This window comes from Prunus avium, chromosome 2 (genome assembly GCF_965620075.1).
Source record: "Prunus avium chromosome 2, drPruAviu1.hap1.1, whole genome shotgun sequence".
NCBI classification, from domain to species: Eukaryota; Viridiplantae; Streptophyta; class Magnoliopsida; order Rosales; family Rosaceae; genus Prunus; species Prunus avium.
The window spans coordinates 12,043,032-12,063,120 of NC_142285.1; the positions used below are offsets into that span (position 1 = coordinate 12,043,032).

Sequence of the window (20,089 nt, forward strand, 5' to 3'; positions counted from 1 at the left end):
TAAGGATTCTATTATGGCAATGATATTCTAATTCTTCTTTTGTCATCTTCTCCTTAGTTTTAGAAGTGGTTTCAGTAGTTTCATTGGGTGTGGTTTGATCTTCTAAGGCAGAAACTAACCCTAAGACAGTTAACCAATATTTAAGTTGTCTTTGCCACCTCTTAAAATTTGTCCCATTAAATTTTCCAGGTTTAACGCTATTGGTCTCTACACTATCCATCTCAATTCCAATAAACAATAATGAAGCAACAAAATCTGAAATTTAAATGTAATGCAAGTTGAAATTTAATAATTAAACAATTGGTAATAAATAATATAGGATATTTATAAACAAACAATAACCTTTTGTATCTATATATTTATTTTAAACGTACCAAATTTATGACAGGATATTTCACTTCAATTTTGTCTTAAAACAACGGTTATAAAACTGGTGTACTTAATTTACTTTTAAAACTGACTTAAGATTTTGTTTTAAAACAAACGAAGTGATTTTGTTTAGAAGGGATTTTTTGAATCTTGGATTTGAAAGTCCTTAATTTGAAAACTGTGTAGGCAAGTAGTAATTAATAAAAAAACCGCAGGCAATAAAGATAAGGTAGTGAAGATAGACTTTATTAAAATAAAGATTAAAACCGTAGAGACTAAAACGTTAATATTAGTTTTAAAATTAAAGCTCAAATATCTTCCAAAACGTACAGACCCAATCAAAGTGATTCTTGAAGTTGAATTTTACAAGAAGGAAAATAAAATGAAACTTACAGCAACAACAATATATGGTAAGAATAATTTTAACGTACAAAGGCTTTAGATTGTTATTAAAAAAAGGGGGTTTTTTCTTTTTCTATAAAATTCTTATTCAAATACTTAGATATAAATAATATATATATATAGCTTAAATAGTAAAGTAAAATAAAGAGACAAACAAATAAATAAATAAAAGTTAAGATTAAGAAAGCAAGCCTGGTATAGTGAAAGCACGTCAAAGACGCTGTCCTAAAGCCTTTGTAGCCTCCCTACGTGCAGGTAATGACGGTCTACAAGACTCCAAGATACGACCCCAATATGTGGTGGCATGAGAAATTTGACAAGGTGATTCTAGATTATGATTTTAAGTTTAATGGTCATGATAAATGCGTTTATTATAAAGAGAATAATGGAGAACATGTAATCTTGTGCCTTTATGTTGATGACATTTTGATCTTTGGGACGAATTTAGAGATTGTGAATGATGTGAAGTCATATTTATCTAGGAATTTTGATATGAAAGATATGGGAGAAGCACATATAATCTTAGGAATGAAAATTGAGAAGACAACACTAGGAATTTCTCTAAGTCAATCCAGTACTATTGAGAAGATGTTGAAGAAGTTCAATTACCTTGAGTGTAAGCCCACACCAACACCTTATGATCCCAATGTTCATTTAAAGAAAAATCAAGGTGAACCGTTTTCTCAGCTGAAGTACTCCCAGATGATAGGTTCTTTGTTGTACATTGCAAATAAGACTAGGCCGGACATTGCTTATGCTGTTGGAAGATTAAGTAGGTATACACATAACCCAAGCAAGGAACATTGGAATGCTTTGGAAAGAGTTTTCAAGTACCTAAGAGGAACAATGGATTATTCACTGTGCTATAAAGGATTTCCAAATGTGGTAGAGGGATATAGTGATGCAAATTGGATAACAGACAATGAAGATGTGAAGTCTACTAGTGGTTACATTTTCCTACTGGGTGGAGCTGCAATTTCATGGGGTTCTAAGAAGCAAACAATTATTTCTAGAAGTACTATGGAGTCTGAACTCATAGCTTTGGATATTACTTGCACTGAGGCTGAATGGATTAAGAGTTTATTAATGGATATGCCTCTGGTGGAGAAACCATTGCTTGCTTTATCTATTCATTGTGACTGCAAGGCTACAATAGACTTGGTGAAACAATCTCATACAAATAGGAAAATGAGCAGGCACATACATGTGAGACATAAATCTGTGAAGAGCCTATTAAGTAAGAACATTGTGTCTTTGGAGTATGTGAAGTCGGAGAACAACATTGCTGACCAATTGACTAAAGGTCTTTCTAGGAGCAGAGTCCTAGAAATGTCGAGGGGGATGGGTTTAAGCCCATAAGGGAGTCACCTAGGGAGGTAACCCAACTTCTGTGATTGGCGATCCCATGAAGGAAGTTCAATGGGTAGAAACAATCCATACTGCGTGACTCATTGAGCACTGTTTATATCATGTGGAGGCATCCTAGAGATGTCCTCATGCTCATCCCTATGACATCAGTGCTATATAATGTGACGTTAGGAAGGGAGTTATCCCTGAATGAGTTTCGAGGCGGGCAATCTCCCGCAGGGTGCAGGTCACATGTACTCTTGGAGAACTCACCTAAGTGAGAGACGTCGTGAGGCCGCGACTGTGAGAATTGGGCTATTCTCTAGCAACTCTCATGAGAATCAAGATTAGCGCATGGCCATAAATAGCGCTACCCCGCTTCCAAGCCTCAACCAATACTATGTGTGGGATATGTTGAAGTTTGGTCAAAGGTGCCGAGTTCAATACTGTGTACACTCAGGTTCCTCAAATGAAAACTATCATCACTAAGTGTAGGTTCAAGCCCGGAAGGCACCTACACCTATTGCATAGTATTATGTTGCCCATATGTATATTTCTTTATCTTTTACTATTTTAAAATTTTAAAACCCTTTGTGGGGGATTGTTATTATTTGAAAGGATTTTAAATTTTAATGTTTTATTTTTTGTTTTAATTTTGGCTGTTTTCTTTTATTTATTATGGGAGTTACAAATTGCTTAATTTTCAGTTTTTATTTTCTATTCATTGCACCAACTTTTCTGGTTAAATGTGTCTGGAGGTTATGATCGGTTCATAATTGTATATCATTTTGTACCCTTCTAGCTTATGATTTGGTTATGTTTTTGAGTTAAACTTGTGCTTTTAATCCTTTTTGTGTTTATCTTTCAGTTAATTGACATTTAGGTAACAATGATGACTTTGGATAGGAAATGATGCAATCCATGCATGTTATGGGCTGATTGGCATATGAGGAATAAGGGCTTAAAGACAAACATATTTTGGCTACAACTCTTTTCCAGCCCAATTTCGTAGGTCAGCCTCTTGGCCTTGGATCAGCATGCTATGGGGCTTGGATGAGGTGAAGATCTTCATGAAACTTGTTCCAATGGGTGTCTAGTACAACATATCCAAATTTCAGCCCAATTGGACATTTGTGGAGTGCTCAGCCCGCCCAACACTCAACCTTGCTCAGCAGGATTTGCAGCTGCCAGCTTGGAGCCTTGTCTCCTCCTTTTAGCCATGTGCCTCACCCCAGCTATAACTGACTTTGCACCCAGCATAATGAGTGAAGTGGGGAGGCATTCCAGCTATGAAATTCTAAAGGAGCAATTTGGTACATGCTGGAGCTATTATAGAGAAAGCATGTGCATGCATGTAAAGCAAAGAAATGAAATGAAGTCAATTCCAGTCTCTGTTCGGCAGCCAACTTGCAAGGCCCAAAACGCACACTTCTACTGCTCCGATGGGAATACTTTCTTCATAGAAGTTGTTCCAATGGGTGTCTAGTATAACATATCCAAATTTGAGCCCCATTGGATATGTTTTGAAACCTCTGGCCTTCCTACACCAAGACTGGTTCAGAAAACTCGTTTTTCAGCAACCAAAAGGCAACCACATGGGTTGGCAGCAAAAGGCAATCACATGGGTTGGCAGCAAAGGGCAGCCACATCTGATCACCTTTGAACCCATGTGAAGAAGCTTGAGATGCAGCAAAAGAAGTATGGGATGAGATTGATTCCAACCACACTAACATAGACAAGATGAGGTGGGAGTTATGGGTTGTATTAAAGAAGGAATGGTTGTGTTGAAGTTCATCATGATGTTCCTCCCTCTTAGCCCTATAAATAGAGAAGCCTTCAAGCTTCAAAACACACCCCAAGGGGGGGAGCTCTCAAACACTTCTCTAGAGCTCCCTTCCCTTCTCTCCCTCACATTCTCATAGTTTCCTTTCAAGTTGTCAATTGTTGTAACAAATTGATTTTACTAAATTTTCCTTCAAGTTTTCAAGTTCTACTTTAATTTTATTTGTAATGTACATTCTTTCTTAAGTATTCAAGTTTAATTAGTTTCCAAGTTTCAATTATGGTTTTTGTTCTTATTCATTATGCTTATAAGTTAATAGGCTAGTTTGAATGATTGATCACCATTTAGGCTTGCATGTTAGCTATCTTGGTTTGAATTAAGAGTAGACACCATGCTTTAATTCGAATTGAACTATGAATAAGAAGAGTATGTATGGACATTCGACAACAGGGATTAGATACATGCTTGGTTGTTTAAATTGTTCTTCTATGCTTAATGGGTTCCTAATGCTTAGTTTTAGGTTAGACAACAAATGATCAAATTAGGGAATTAGGAACACAAGGTTATGACCAAACACCATGGCTTAATCATACTTTAGCTAGAATCAATCCGTTAATCTAATTGAACTTGGGAACTTATTTGCTTGAGTTATTTCTTTTTTTCTTGTTTTATTTATTTTCTTTTTCATTTCTGTTTTGTGTAGGGAAAATGAATTGGATCATTCAATCACCAATCCTCGTGGGATCGACCTCGCACTTACATATGCTATACTACCAAACGGCTCGTGCACTTGCGAGTATCACAAGTTGAGGATGCAGCTGAATCTATTTTGGTGCAGCTGAATCGAAGCAACAGGTTACGAGTATTGGATGCCTATAAAAGGCCACTCCTCCTTCACATTTCAACACACCACAATCAGATTTCTCTATTCTCATACTTTCATATATTCCCTACTTTCTATATTATTTTTGGGCAACGGTTCTGTGGCTTGGAAATCTCTATCCGACTGTGAACGTGCTCATAGCGGACCTTAAGCCTGCGTATTGGGGTCGTATCTTGGAGTCTTGTAGACCGTCATTACCTGCACGTAGGGAGGCTACAAAGGCTTTAGGACAGCGTCTTTGACGTGCTTTCACTATACCAGGCTTGCTTTCTTAATCTTAACTTTTATTTATTTATTTGTTTGTCTCTTTATTTTACTTTACTATTTAAGCTATATATATATTATTTATATCTAAGTATTTGAATAAGAATTTTATAGAAAAAGAAAAAACCCCCTTTTTTTAATAACAGGTTCTTCATGGTGGTGATTGGTGGCATCTCCATCTACAGTCGTGGAGTTTCTCTTTGCTAGTGGTGGCAGCTTGGAGTTTCTCTTTGGTTGTGGCGGCTAGGTTTCATGTGTTTTATTTTATGTTTAATGTGGGCATTATGTTGAATGTGGGTGTAATGCTTCTTTGTGAGCTATATGCCTTTATGTGGGCTAAATGCCTTTTTATTGGCTTTTGACGGTTTAGTTTTTGGCTCGGGAACATGATCTTCATGCTATACTGTACTGGTTGTAGCTAGATTTGTTCCTGTATGTTTTCTGGGCGGTGCTTTTGCTCGACTTTGTTTGTACTGTCGAGCAAATAACAAGTACATAAAACTCATGTGGATACTAAAACACCAAATAAAAAATTAAACAATATTAAGAGTTGAGACCAATAAAATAATATTTTGGAAAAAACAAAAGGTATTTTTAATTATATACCCACTTATAGCATCAATAAAATATCCAATTCATCTAATTTGGAGAAAGAAATCCAAAATTAACCACAAGTTATTTATTTAATTATATTTTATATATGAAATTCCTTTCTCATCATTTTGCATGAATTTGAGAGACAAAAAGTCCACATCTTGTCAGCCGCGTTAAATTTGAAGGAAAAAGTCGACCAGTTGGGTTAGGTTTAGACAAAAAAACTCAATAGCTGTTTTAATTGCCTTGACATATGAATTTACTTCATTTCCTTCACCTTTAATTTTCAGTTTTTTTGGTTACGAGTCAACCACAACTTGTTCGTTTGAAGCAGCTCATTTGTTCTTCATTGGTTGGGAGCTCTTGCTTTGATTTCTATGATTTCTGGTGCGATTTTTAAATGAAAAACGTAGGTTTTTGTGCTTTATCTCCAATTTTTGGTTCACTTGTAGTTTGATCTTTGATTTTCAGACTGTTGTTGCACTGTAGGATTTTTCGCGCGAATCTTTGCTCTTCTTTGAAGTTCGATTGTGGATTCTAGTTGAATTTTGAGTTCTGAAATTGTGAGGCAAGTCAGATTCTCCCGATTTTGAAGCTTTTTCGGATTCAAAGCAAGTGAGTTTTTCTAATTTTTTCTTCTTCCGAATTTACTCAGATTTGGATTTTTAATGTTTATTCTCATGCAAAACATGTTTTGATTAGGTTTTTCTTTCGATTTTTGGAGGTTTTAATTTCTATGATTTCTATTGCAATTTCTATATATGAAACGTAGGTTTGAGTGCGATTTCTTCAAATTTTTTTATTTATTTAATGCATGATGTATTGTTTTATTTTTATTTTTGTGCTTTTGTTTTTCTTTGATGTAGACTTATGGATGACATTTGAATTGCCAAATGCACTTATGGTGCAAAAACCCTTATTTAGTTTTGTAAGAGGATTTTCGTTTTGATTGGTTGTGTAATGAGGTGTGTAGTAGGTTCAAAATGCTAAAGTTATGGCATTTTGAGTAGAGATACTCGGTCACGGAGTCAAATTGTTTGTTGGAATTGGATAATGATTTAAGAGTCATGTTCATGATTTGTGGACTAATGAAGGATCAATTAATCCAGATTTTTGTTAGGGATAAAGCTGTGATTAATGACTTGCAATTAGTTGTTGGGAATATAATTAAGTTTTGCATTTCCTTTGAATGTTGGTAATACAAGTTCTTCATCTCTAATAAAAGATTCTAGCATGGATGTTATTGCTACTATTAATTCGAATGTTATGTCATTGTCTTGTTTGAGTTCCGAGGTGTGTAATAGGAATGAGGATGTCAACCAATATTAGCCAAACGTTCTTGAGGTCAGAGGTACTTAACTAATGATTGGGAGAGCTATATTTCTCATGAAGGATGGAAGTTTGAGGGTGGAGTGTGTGAATTTCGTGAGAATTTGCTGAAATCTTCAATGATTTAAAAAAGGTTTTGAGTTGGGAGTTCTTCTTCGATACCTTGAAGTATCTCGATACATCAAATTTTTAAGGATAAATATGTCTTTTCACCTTATTTTCAAAACAACATGAAAAAACTAGTATAGAAGGTAATCAGTTTGCTTGAATGCTTTTGACGCTTCGCCTCCACTCTGGCACATCTCTTCGACTTCAAGATGGGCTGCAAAACCCACCAAAATACCATCGTTGTTGTTTCTCTCTCTCTCTCTCTCTCTAAGAAATATATGGGCAAGGGATTCTACTTGTCTTCCTTTTCTATGTTCGTTCATGGCTATAGTTTTCAATACAGACTCATTTTTCTCTTCTGCCTAACTCACCCATTTGACTATTCAATTATTGGAAGTCTCCAATAAATTTATATAAATATTATTTTCTTATATAAATTTTTTTTTGGTTAAGAATGTTTAGTGGAGAATACCCATTAACGTTAAATGTCGGCAATACCTTTTAAATTTTTACTATTCATTTGGTTGAGAATGTTTTCATTCAGTTTTCCTTTTTGTTCTGTTTGTCACATGAGAAAATCGGATATAGTATAAAACTATAGAGATCCAAACATAATTCAAGAGGCAATCCGTGTTACATCTAATCTCATTGAGAAGAAATCTTTTGGGAGCTAATATTGCTTGGTTTTGCTTCATTTCATGTGTGGAGGTCGAGGATATTTTCTTTTTTTGAGAGGGAAAATCAAATCAACAGAAAGAGAGTTTGCAAACTCAATATGGTATGATGTGTGCATTGAGAAAACTCAAAATGAGTTGAATATTATGAATACATGTGAATCGTTGATTTGAGTACAACGACTTCATGTATCCATACTTCATGTCCTTACCCAAAATTTCTATTAGAATTTTCGTAGGTAGACTTGGATTATAAGAATGTATGACCCTTCACGTTCTTACCCAAATTATCAAACATCATGTTAGTTTCCTTCAATGTCTCAAAAGATAGTCCATTTTAGAGGTAAATGAATCAAAGAAATGTATTTCAAGAAAAACGAATACAATGAGAAAGAGTGCTTCTTTTGAAATGAAGGATTAAAAACAACACAATATACATACATACATGTACATATAAATATTTATCATGCGCATGTACATGATGAAGTTGTGAGGTGCTCATAAAAAACCAATACAAATGTCATGAGTCAATCATATTATATGTTGGTTCAGCCCAATAGAATGATGAAATATCCATTGTAAAATAAAATGTCATGAATTCCACAATATTTTTTCTTTTTATTCTGAAAGTCTTATTTACAATGTATATTTGATGTAATTACAATTGTATAAAACTTGAATATCCTACAGTATTCCTACTTAGCTCGTTTTCCAAATACATAGGTAGGGTAGAAACGAAAAAGAAGACGAATATTTGTGGTTTGTTATTTGAATAACCTGATGTGCAACTGTTTGTGAGAAGTTCTTTGATGTAATTTTCTTTTTGGGGTTTTCCTTCATAAACACCAAGATTTACAATTTTAATAATCTAGTTTCCCCATAATGGAGAGAATTTTAAATGAAGAAAAGGGGTTTGACAATTGGTTTTTCTTTATTATTTTAAATTGCCACACTAAGAGTCTTTTAGAAAGTTCTCCGTGAAGAACCCCCATGGCATCTTGGTTGCATGTGTGAAACCCCTTACCCTCTAGTTAGACTATCGCTTGTAATTAGAAAAAGAAAGTTGTCATAAAATAATAAGAATGACTTGGATTATAAGTGGTAGGCTTGTTATACTTGGCCATAAAATAATAAGGCATAAAATTTGTCATTTGGTGCCCTTTAACCAGAAATGCCAAAAAGTCATTATTGGCCCCTATAGTTGATCAATTCTTCCACTTTCGTCCTCGTGGTTTGCCAAATAAAATGTAATTTATCCAAGTGCAGCCAGCTCCACAAAAACAGCAGTAAAGCAAAATATACATGAAATCAAAATATTCTCAACAGATTTGAAAATAATGTTGCATTGAGAATTGGTAATTTACATTTTAAAAACCGTCAGATAAAAAGATTACATTATAAACATATTCAATCTTCAAGAACATATCTGTTTCTTCTTGCACCGAAAGCAAATCTCTGCGGATTAAAGCAAAAGGACCCCAAAAAAAAAAAATGGTCAGCACATGTTTTCAGATAAAAATGCTATAATAATGACATTAAGAAGTTGGGGTCTTTTTCTATTTTTTTTAATGTTTGTTCACTTAACTGAAAATATCTGGGAGTAGGCTTTTATCCCAGTAAGGAAACGAATGTACGTAGGCTTCATTGATCCATTGGCAGGAATGGATCTTATATTTGGAACAAGATACTCCGCTACCTGTGACACTCATGTAGAATTCACAAACAAGATTGAAGGAAACAAATACGATTATATAATCCACCAAAAAAGGATATTGAGAAAGAAAAAAGTTAATGCATTTTGCGCAGACCTTCAACATGCATGCACAGAGACGTATGTGCGCACGCGCGAGTGCGCCCATGCGTGTTCGTATCTTTTGGCAGATTACTCTCAGACCAAATGGGATTTGAATTCACTACCTTATATTCCATCCATTCATACCCAGAGACCAAATTTATTTTCACTCAAAGGCCCATCACTTTTCTATGTGTATCGGTACATCACTTACCTTTTAAACCATATGACATACAGGTAAATCCTAATCTTGGTAATTTTAGAACCAGAAAAGATCAAATGGCTTGTGAATGACCACTAATCAACATAGGCATCATAGAGTAACTCATACATAAAAAATTATTGGATTATGAATGAATTCTTACCACTTCAGGTGGTTCTGCCAAAACATTAATGAAAAACTTGGCCTGTATAAAACATGTTTGATTAATTAATAAGAAGCATGCAGAAGATGACCAAAAAAAAGTTCTATGAGCCGTATACAACCTGCTTCGTAGTTGCACCAGACATGAGAAGATCAGTTGTAACCATTCCTGGCTGCAACACCAGAAATTGGCTTCAGTAAGAAGCAAAAAGGAAATATTTTCATAACAAAAGACACTAAATGAACATCTCTCCAGAATAACTACATAAGCTATTGTACTTGTTCATTACAAGAGTAGTTAACCAGGGAACAGTATAAATAAAGGGGCAAGATTAGGTGATACTGAGATATATACATAACATAACCATATGCAAAGTAGGTATTAAATGGGAAGAATGTAGATTTCCGAGGAGAAATGATAATTCCATGATTAAAAAGAATCATATAGAAGATGGTGCAAACTAAAGAAAAGCATGATGATATGACTGCCATCAAATTGATAAAGTTTTGGAAACCATTCAGTTACACTATCACTCTTTTTGCAGTTGTAAACTACAACTATAATACATTAGAAACTAATCTCATATTATCTTATCACGTAATGTAATATATTGAAGATTTTAATTCATTGTTGAAATGATAATAACGATGATGATGATAATAATAATTAATATATTATTATTATTATTATCACTATTCCTATTATTAGTATTGTTATTATTATTTACATGGTTACTTGAAAGGTCAATATCACCATTTTCTTAGACATGTATTTTTTATTGCAAGTGAACAAAAGAATCAACAAGGTCAACCTAATCCAGTTAAAAACTTCCACCACTTTTATAATGACACAAAGAGCATCTAATATTGAAGTAAGCTGATGACACAGTAAGCTGAATAGAGGATACAATCAATGCATACATGATAGCATAATATAAGCAACATAAAGTTTCGATCTTGCAAGTGGAACATATAAGAGTTCAGAAATTAGGTTTTGCTTTTTTGAGAAAAAAAAACCGAACAAAAGAGAAAAAAAGAGCACTGAGTATGGAATAACATACCGACAAGTTATGCATTGCGACATTTTTGACATCCTGCATCTGCAGTTCAGCCTGCAAAAGTTTTAAGAGTAACATATTATGTAGGTAAAGTTAGTTATTCGTCCAAAAAAAAAAGGTAAAATTAGCTGGGAGCAGATCTGGATATACGATGACATAAAAAAAACAACAACAATTAATCGTTCAAATGTTGCCAACATTCACAAGAATCCAAACATGTAACATGGCTGAGAGTTTTAAAATCCAACCTAAACTATATTTATTTCATTTTTTAAAATAATCATACAGTAGTTACTGTGATGGGTGGGAAGAAGCCCCTATAGGACCTAGGTAAACATTGCATTGTCATGGGAAAGCAAGAACATCAATGATAACGAAGAAGATAGAACCTGTGACCTCATAGTTTAACAGCCTGTAATAATCAAAACAAGTCGAGATACCTGCAATGATTTTGTTAAATGCACCACACTACGCTTTGTTGCCCCGTATGCAGCAAACCTACAGACATAAACAAAAAGAAAGAAAGAGCCATCATGCTACACTGATCCAGAAATTGCATTTTTACAGATTCATCTCACGTGCATGTACAAGATGGTGACATAATAATATACGTACTTCAACTACACAGTGATAACCATGACCTCTGTTCTTTAGTTTAAAATGATATAAATAAGGTTTACGGAAGACCTAGTCTAATCACCAGAAGTTTCAGTGCCAGTGGTTGGGTGGTTATATGGCGGTGCCAGTAAAGGTATTGCAGCTCCAAATGTAATGGCCATGGTAGAGGAAGGCAGCATGTGTGGTGGCTAGAGGGAGTCATGGTACCAAAATGGAGGTCAGAATGCTGACTGGAAGGTGGTATTGATGAAGCTAGGGGTGGTGGTGTTCTAGTGATGTTGGAGGAAACACGTGTGCATGACAGTATAAGGGTAAGATCCGTATTTTTCCATTTATGAAATAAATAAAAATAAGGGAACCCAAAATTTTAGTTCTATGAGGAAATTAAAATGAATTTGGTTCCTCTCGATTTGCTATTCTATGGAGACAATACCACTTGGCCAGTCAGGTCGGACTCAGTGGATAATCATTGGTAACTCAGATCCAGGGTTGGACGATCTTGCTAAAGATTCCGTTTAGGTAGTTTCAATGTTGTCCACTTTTGTGTGGCCCAGATAACCTCCATAACTTGTTTCCACTCTGTAATGGATATGGTTGTCTAGACAAGATGGGAAAGAAGCAGCATTGCACAAATCATATGAACCAAAGTTTTCTACCTAACAAAGGATATATAAAAGATAGGAGAAACTGATATAGCACCTCGGGGTTGGTCTTCCGTCAGAACCAGCTCCATCAATGTTGAAAATATGACCACCTCGAGGCTGGTTTAACATCATCTTTATTGCCTAAACAAATAAACAGAATCATGCATGAGAATCATCTTACGTACAAGCCATTTAAAAACGAAGGGAATTTTCTACCTCACGGCAACATAACATCAAACCAAGCGCATTCGTAGTGACAACTTCACTGCACGTAATGTGTCAAAATTGTGAACAACCAAAAGGATTACAAATATGGTCGAGAAAAGTTTAACTGTAAAACAAAAGGAATGAGGGCAAGGAATAATCACATGAGATCTTCATCTGAAGCCTCTGACAGTGGTTTATAGCTATATGCATTTGATCCTGCATTATTAATCTGCATCATTCTCACCATATGGTACATAGAATTAAATATTCCTCAAAATATCACGATCAAATATTTTTCATGAAGAGAAAAGTAAGAATTGACTGCATTAACTGCACACCAATTTATAGTACAACATGAATTGATTGGGAGGAAGGGAGAGAGGGAAGAAATGAAGGAAGGGAAGGACCGCTATTGTTGGGAAAATATTAATAACTATGACAGAAAATGGAAACCCTAGCATCAAATTATCCCACTAACTGGGATCTATAAAATTAGAACAGTTTCTTACAATCCAATCGTGATGCAGACAATATAACTTCAAATCATCCAGACGAGGAGGAATACATTGTTTTGCATTAAACTGGACTTTAGAATTGTGAATCTTTAATTTCTGGTTCAATTCAGCATGGGAAGAAACTGAAATTTTAAGAATACGTAAATGACTAATTTAAGAATTATCACTAACAGACTAACAGTCTTGCATACATCTAATCCTTAGACCCTGCAAATGCGGAAGCTTTGTGCACAGGGCCACCCATTAGTTTGTCTTGTCGCTGTTTTTAGATTAGCCATTGCAATGCTAGACACCCGAGTTAACAATACAAATGTATTTAGATTTACAGAGGCCTATTTATGATTCTTTATAGGTATACTATTTACATTTTCCTTTATGGTCAAATATAGTGATCAGGCCAATTGGACATCACTAAGTGAGCAATATTGTCTTAAAGGATTGCATTATCATCAGACATATATGCAAAAGCAACACTATCTAGCTAAGAGTCACTTGGAAGACTGAGTTTATATTATTAATTAATTGGAACAGCTAGCCAGTCTTGATTTTTAGTAAATATTCTTAACCAGCTGTAAACAAATACAGAAAACATTAAATTTTGTGGGTGACAAAGACAAAGATGTGACATTCAAAAAGAAACCAAGTCCTTCACATCCCGCCCTTCAAAAAACAACAACCGCCTGTGTGTGATAAAGAAAAGGATCTGAAGTTAATACCCATATATCAATGTATTTCAGTTCTTTCTGTGCGAAAGAAACTAAGTCTTTCACATCCTGCCCTTCTCTAACATCACATGTAGTACCCTGTAAAGGAAGAAGTGAAAAATGAGTTAGAAGTTAGAACCAACAACATGAAGTATGTAAAACTGCAGAATCAAAATACATGAAAAACTATTGCACATACACACATGCAAACAAGTGTGCATGCATGCACACACACACGCACACACACACACACACACACATATCAGGATGAAAAATATTTAATAATTAAAATATAAAAAAAGTCTTAAAGGAGGTACCCACACGTGCTGCTCCCCAAAATCTTCCCTAAGGCTCTGGACAGCAGATTTAACCCGCTCAGCTAGGGATCAAAGTTTCAAAAAAGGAAAAAGGTAACAATTTGGTACTTCAAAAGTAAACTTGAAATACATTCTGAGTCACAACTTCCATCCGCCAATAGGTTTTTATGCATAACAAACATCGAATGAGGTATATTCATTAAGAAAGTAAAACAGCTAGTAAAATTGCAACTTAATATCAAAAGAAAAAGTGAAACTGCATAATAGAAATCTTTTATTAATTGCATAATAAACATATCCAAACTACGCACTCCAAATTGCTTAAATGTGTTTTCCAATTTTACAAAATTACTTGTGCATGGTTTTCATGCAGAATTTGTTGCCTTTACAAAGCCCTTCAAAGATTCACTATGCAGAATTGTGCTCCTAGTGAAGCACCTATTGTGAAAAGCAAAAAAAGTGTAGCTTGTTGCAGATTCCAAAGAATGGCAGCATATATAAATGAGGGCATGTTTGGCAGTAGTTTTCAATGCTTAACAAAAATGCTTTCAGCAACAGTGCTTTTGAGAAGAAGTGATTCATTAATAAGAAATTTATGTGAAGTCTGATTTGGACCAATTTAACATTGTTTAAGAAAACTGTAAGAGTATGTTTTTTGAACATTGAACAATGGGAAATAGATTGAAATTACAGCCAGAATTACACAAAAGAAAGTGTAATTTGACCTTACATTTCTAGAGTCCATGTAATTCACAGTGTAATGGTTGCATATAAACACCATGGGACAAATTTTATTCCAAGGAAACCTCTAGGGGCGAAAGACTCTTTTACTTTAGTACTGTGTTTTGAAGAACATGTTGCTTAGTTGTTCAAACCTAGAGTGCCAAGAAAGCAACCCAAACCAAATCCCCTTCTCATGCTGGTTTCTCACACATGTACCTTACCAACTTTGGACCCAAGTTGCATCACTATAAATCCATAGGAAATGGCTATTTTTAAGGCATAATATTCTGAAACTGTATCCAAAATTGCTTTCAGATCCACATTGGAAGAGACTGCTTTCTTAAAACCGGTACACATTATGAAATTTATAGATCATCAACACTTGCATATATGATAAAGATACATCACACACACTTGACCACAAAAATTTTAACAATGAAGCAAAGAAATCATATGCCAAGGAATTCAGAATAGGCACATTGAGTCAGAAGATACCTGATCTTGAGCAAATTATGACGTTATCCCCTGCTTTTAGAAACTCTTTGGCTAGAGCATATCCTATACCTGAAATAAAGATAAGGGAAAACCAGAGGCATAAAATTAGAACACAACCCAAAACCATAAAACCCATAAAATCATATTTGTGAGAAAAAAAAAACGAAAGAATGGCGGCGACCTTTCGTTGAACCTGTGATGAGCACATTGTAAGGAGGAATCATGGGCTCTCTTCCATTCCCAGAGGCTTCTGCTCTTACCAATGAAGCATTCAAAACCCAAGTGCCAGAGCTACTCAGGCAAAGAGGGTTTTGGCGGGAACTAACGGTCGGTAAACAGCAACGGTCGAATTTACAGAAATTGGGGTGCGAGTCGAGCCGAGGGAAGTAGGTGTGATGGGTTTTGGAGAAGAGCAAAGGAGAAAGAGAAGGGGAAGAAATGGAAGTGGTAATTGCCATTTGGAGGATAGTGAGGACTGAGGAGGCTAAGGCATTAATGAATGAGAGGATATCAGGTCTAGATAAATTTGTGTGGCACTCGGCATTTTCCAAGGATCATCTATTTGCTTTCTTCTTAGGCACAACATAAAATTCTTGTAAGTTTCCATTTTTGGCCTTAAGTTCTAAAAAATACGACAGAAAAATAGAAAAATGCAAACAAATAGTATTAATATACTTGTGATATTTGTGGTGAAAAAAGAGTTTATATTATTATTATTATTTTAAAGGAAAAATTCCAAAAAGTGTCCTTTTGGATTAGAGTTATTTACACTGATACCCATGTGGTTTATGGTGTTTTCATAAAACCCCTTCAGATTTCAGAAATTACACTACCACCCCCTTGAGGATTAAAATTGCTTTCAAAAACCCCTATTTTTTATTTATTTAAATAATTTAAAACCTCAAATGGTGTTAGTGAGTTCCGTAAAATACAAAAAATAATATGAGATGTTAGTTTAAACAGGTCGATGAATTATTACCGTGTGCACATTCTTAATGTGGTATAAACATTAGTAAATTTGCCACTTTTACTTCACTTTGTATTAATATGCCGCCGAGCTTTGTAAAGCAAGCTTGTAACCTGAGTGGGGACTTTGAGGTGATGGAATATTGGCTCAGTATTAGCTGGTCAGGTTCGAGTTGGCTATCTACTGGCCCGCCCATTCCAAGCCAGGAGTTGAACCTTGTGGCTTGAGCTTGGTGAGAGATAAGACTTGGGGGCATATACATGAAGAAGACTTGCGAGAGTAAGAAGGAAGGAAAAAAAAAGAGACATGACGTGTTTTTTTGTTGTTGAGAAAATGGATTTCATTGACACATCAAGATCACAGTACAAGATGTGACAACGTGCACACAAGGTGGTCTCATTAAAACCCTTCTAAGGAAAAACCAAATGGATAAAACCTGTGAGGAGGAAAGAGTACCACACACGCCATAGACTACAAAAAAGTCAAACAAAACTAGAATTGGTAGGACAGTCATCACAAAGACAGTCCCATAACCATAGGGGTGGCATATCAAACCAAAAAGTAAGATCCTCTTGACTAAGACCATAACGTGCAATACTATCGACAACCCCATTAGCAGTCCGAGGAACATGGTGAATAGAAGAAGACGACACATAAGCTAGAAGAAGACGAATATCCTCCACAAAAACCCCTTCTACCGCAATGCAAACTTCATCCTTAAGAATCAATTGGGTTGCAAATCGAGAATCAATTTCAACAATTAGGGGCAAAAATGAAGCATCAATTGCAAACGAGAGCCCAAATTTGAGCGCATACAATTCAATAGCAAGGACGGAGAGAAAGCTGGGAGCACGTAGAGCTACCGCCTTGCAAAAACAGCCCTCATAGTCGCGAACCACCATACCAACCCCACGGGTCCCTATAGACAGGTTAAGGGTACCATCAACATTAAGCTTAAAAAAACCAGCATGAGGATGTTGCCATCGCTTCTCAGAAACTAGCCTAGAAGACTGCCTATGATGAAGTAAAAGGAACTGTTGGTACTCAGCATCAAAGTTCTTGGCACATTAAACAATTTGCTCAAAGGGCAACACCTCCAAAAATAGCAGAATTACGGGCATTCCATAATAACCAGAGAATAGTAGCCAGGAGAGAATGTTGACCACTAGGAACAACATCCCAAGCAGCCAACAGCCAACTGGCAGCATCAATACGAGGGAGGCCACTAAGATAAGAATCCCATCCCAATAAATCCCAAACCTGAGAAATAAGCACACAATCTTAGAGAGCATGTAAAGAGGTTTCCACCTGAGCAGGACACTGAAAGAAAGTAACATTATGGGTGATCTTATGTTTAAAAAGCACATCATGGGTTGGAAGGATATTCTGAGCAAGCTGCAACATAAAGTGTTGGACCTTGGGGGGCACCTTCAACTTCCGAAGATGTTTCCCAAGTTTCTTGGGGAGAGGGAGAGGATGAAGAGGACCCACCCCAAAAGAAGAGTGCGCAAGCTGTTGGTACTCCAGAGCAGTCGAGTAACCACTCTTAAACATGTGATAAACATCAGGAACATTCCATGGGCAACGGCGGAACTACATGTAGACTGGAGTGGGCTTCAGCCTGGTGCAAGATTTAATAAAATATTAATTTGGTGCAAATTTTATAAGATATTTCCTACTCCCACGAATATTAGTCCACCATTTGTTAAGCTAGTTGGCCCACAAAGTCACATACTTGCTATATATATGTTTGAGTGTGGTTAAAAATCCACCATCCAAATAGTCAGTATGAAGGAATGCATGCACAAGTTGGCTATGGGAAGTTGGAGGAGCAGATGCGATTGATGAATGGGGCGTAGGAATTCTCTGCAAAAGGGAAGAGAAAAGATGCTAAACAAAGTAAAGGGTTCCAACTTTTCAATATAAAACTATGTGTTGGTGGGAGAAAGTGACGGGAAGGCTAAAGCTTTGCTTTAGTGTTTGCATGATTACAATCACTTTTTATACATATATATATATATATGAAAATGGCGTGGGAATTTCTGAAGATGACTCAGAGGCCACCAATTGGCCTATTGCTTTTTGTTTAAGTTATATATATATGTATATGTCATGATTGGTATTATTAGACCCACCCACCAATTATTTGGCAAATCCTCCGTCGACTTCATAAAAAATCATTCGTCGACTTCATAAGAAATCCTCCGTCGACTTCATAAAAAATCCTCCGTCGACTACATAAGAAATCCTCCGTCGAACTTAAAGATCCGCGGTTGGATGGAATGATTGGTATTATTAGACCCACCCACCAATTATTTGGCAAAATCCTCCGTCGACTTCATAAAAAATCCTTCGTCGACTTCATAAAAAATCCTCCGTCGACTTCATAAGAAATCCTCCGTCGACTTCATAAAAAATCCTCCGTCGACTACATAAGAAATCCTCCGTCGAACTTAAAGATCCGCGGTTGGATGGAAAAATCCTTAATCCAGTGGAAAAATCCTCCGTCGAACTCAAAGATCCTTGGTTGGAAGGAAAGATCCGTTGGAGGAATTTGGCTCAACTAAAAGACACAAGAGATTGAAGAAAAGCAACCGGCCGTCTAGTTTCTGCTGTGCTATTTTTTTTCCACATGTTTTTAACCTCTCTCTTTGGGTTCCTTGGGTGTTTTTCCATGCAGGGCTTTTGTTTTAAGTTGCTTTTGATTGGTAAAGGAGAGAACAACCTACAGGAAACATGGAAGCCTAATTTGAGGACTTGGTTCAAGATGTTCTCATCTTTGGTCGAAGATATAGCTAAGCTAAGATAGAGGCAAGAGTGCAGCCGTGAGAGAGAGGTAAAGTAGCTGGAAACTAGTGAGTGCATGAAATACCAAGGGTAGATTGAGTTCTCTAAAGTGTTTGAGCAAGGGTGTGAGAGAAGCAAGTTGTTAGGAAGTTCACGCCTAGAGCTCCGGAAGGCATTAATTTTGGGAAGATTTGTAGCCACCCTACTATCCTGATCTCATTTTACTGACCAACCATAGGAGTCGATGATGGTTGGAAAATTCTCATTAAATGTCTAGAGCTCCGGAAGACATTAATTTTGAAAGGATTTTCAATGAAAGTTAGTTGAGGCCATTTAATGGCCAAACCCATGAGCTGAAGGAAGCTCTATAAATTGATCGTCAGAAGAAAAGAAGAGGACCGCCAACTGAACACACAAAATCTATCTCTTTATCCTGTACTTTTCAATTCATAGTCTAGGATTTTATCTTTCAAGCTATTCAGATTATCCGAGTTCTTCGTTTTTCTAGTGTAAGCTTACTTTCTTGCAATTTAATTCCAATTGTCTTTACATTCGAATTTAATTCAAGTCTTTATCGCTTTAATCTATTTAATCACATTTACATTTCTGTCATTTAATTTCCTGCATTTACATTCACTACACTTATCACAAAAATCCTAAAAATAGTCATACAAAGCTCAATCATCCTTGACCTCAAGGAAGAAAAAGAACCTAGACCAAGAGGAGGTTCCTTGCTTGGTCGATCAATTGTTTGATTAGAAGTCAGAAGCGCAAACACACTCACACAATCTTTCCATCCAAGCCATCAAGTGGTTTGGTGGTGGCACGCCTACGCATCTCAAGAGAAGAAGGACCAAAACTCCTTCCGTCGGCCTACCCGGCCGAAAAGAGGGAAACATAATTTGGCACGCCCGGTGGGATTAAAAAAAATTGTATGGTTGTAAACACTAGGAGGAATCCTAGAAGAGATCAAGAATTTGAAGAGTCTAGACTTCATTCGGAATCAGAGTCGAGCATGGCTGGTTCACTTCCTACAAATTCTCAGCCACAAGATATTCCGAATAATCAGCAAGGCCAAAATGGCCTTGGCCGAAATGCGGCCGTCGATCTCGACCAAGTGGTGGTCGAAGATGTTATGGAAGCCG

General features: G+C 36.1%; 1 protein-coding gene across 1 annotated transcript; it reads right to left on the bottom strand.

Moving 5' to 3' along the window:
• Positions 1–9,040: 9,040 nt before the first annotated feature.
• NOL (NYC1-like protein) lies at positions 9,041–15,739 on the bottom strand. Its single transcript, XM_021973628.2, has 13 exons — positions 15,372–15,739; positions 15,191–15,259; positions 13,973–14,034; positions 13,668–13,754; positions 12,598–12,665; positions 12,446–12,494; positions 12,285–12,370; positions 11,408–11,465; positions 10,971–11,021; positions 10,032–10,082; positions 9,911–9,952; positions 9,339–9,449; positions 9,041–9,208 (listed from the first exon to the last, which is right to left on the bottom strand). The coding sequence occupies exons 1-13, from the start codon at positions 15,646–15,648 to the stop codon at positions 9,161–9,163; spliced, it is 1,059 nt and encodes a 352-aa protein (XP_021829320.1). The 5' UTR covers positions 15,649–15,739; the 3' UTR covers positions 9,041–9,160.
• Between the last annotated feature and the right edge of the window lie 4,350 nt (positions 15,740–20,089).

Coding starts and splice junctions, on each gene's coding strand:
- NOL (XM_021973628.2), bottom strand. CDS start 15,648: ATGGCAATTACCACTTCCATTTCTTCCCCTTCTCTTTCTCCTTTGCTC. Junction 11,022..11,407: donor ATTTAACAAAATCATTGCAG/GTATCTCGACTT, acceptor AAACTTTTGCAG/GCTGAACTGCAGATGCAGGA. Junction 9,953..10,031: donor CTGGTGCAACTACGAAGCAG/GTTGTATACGGC, acceptor TGTTTTATACAG/GCCAAGTTTTTCATTAATGT.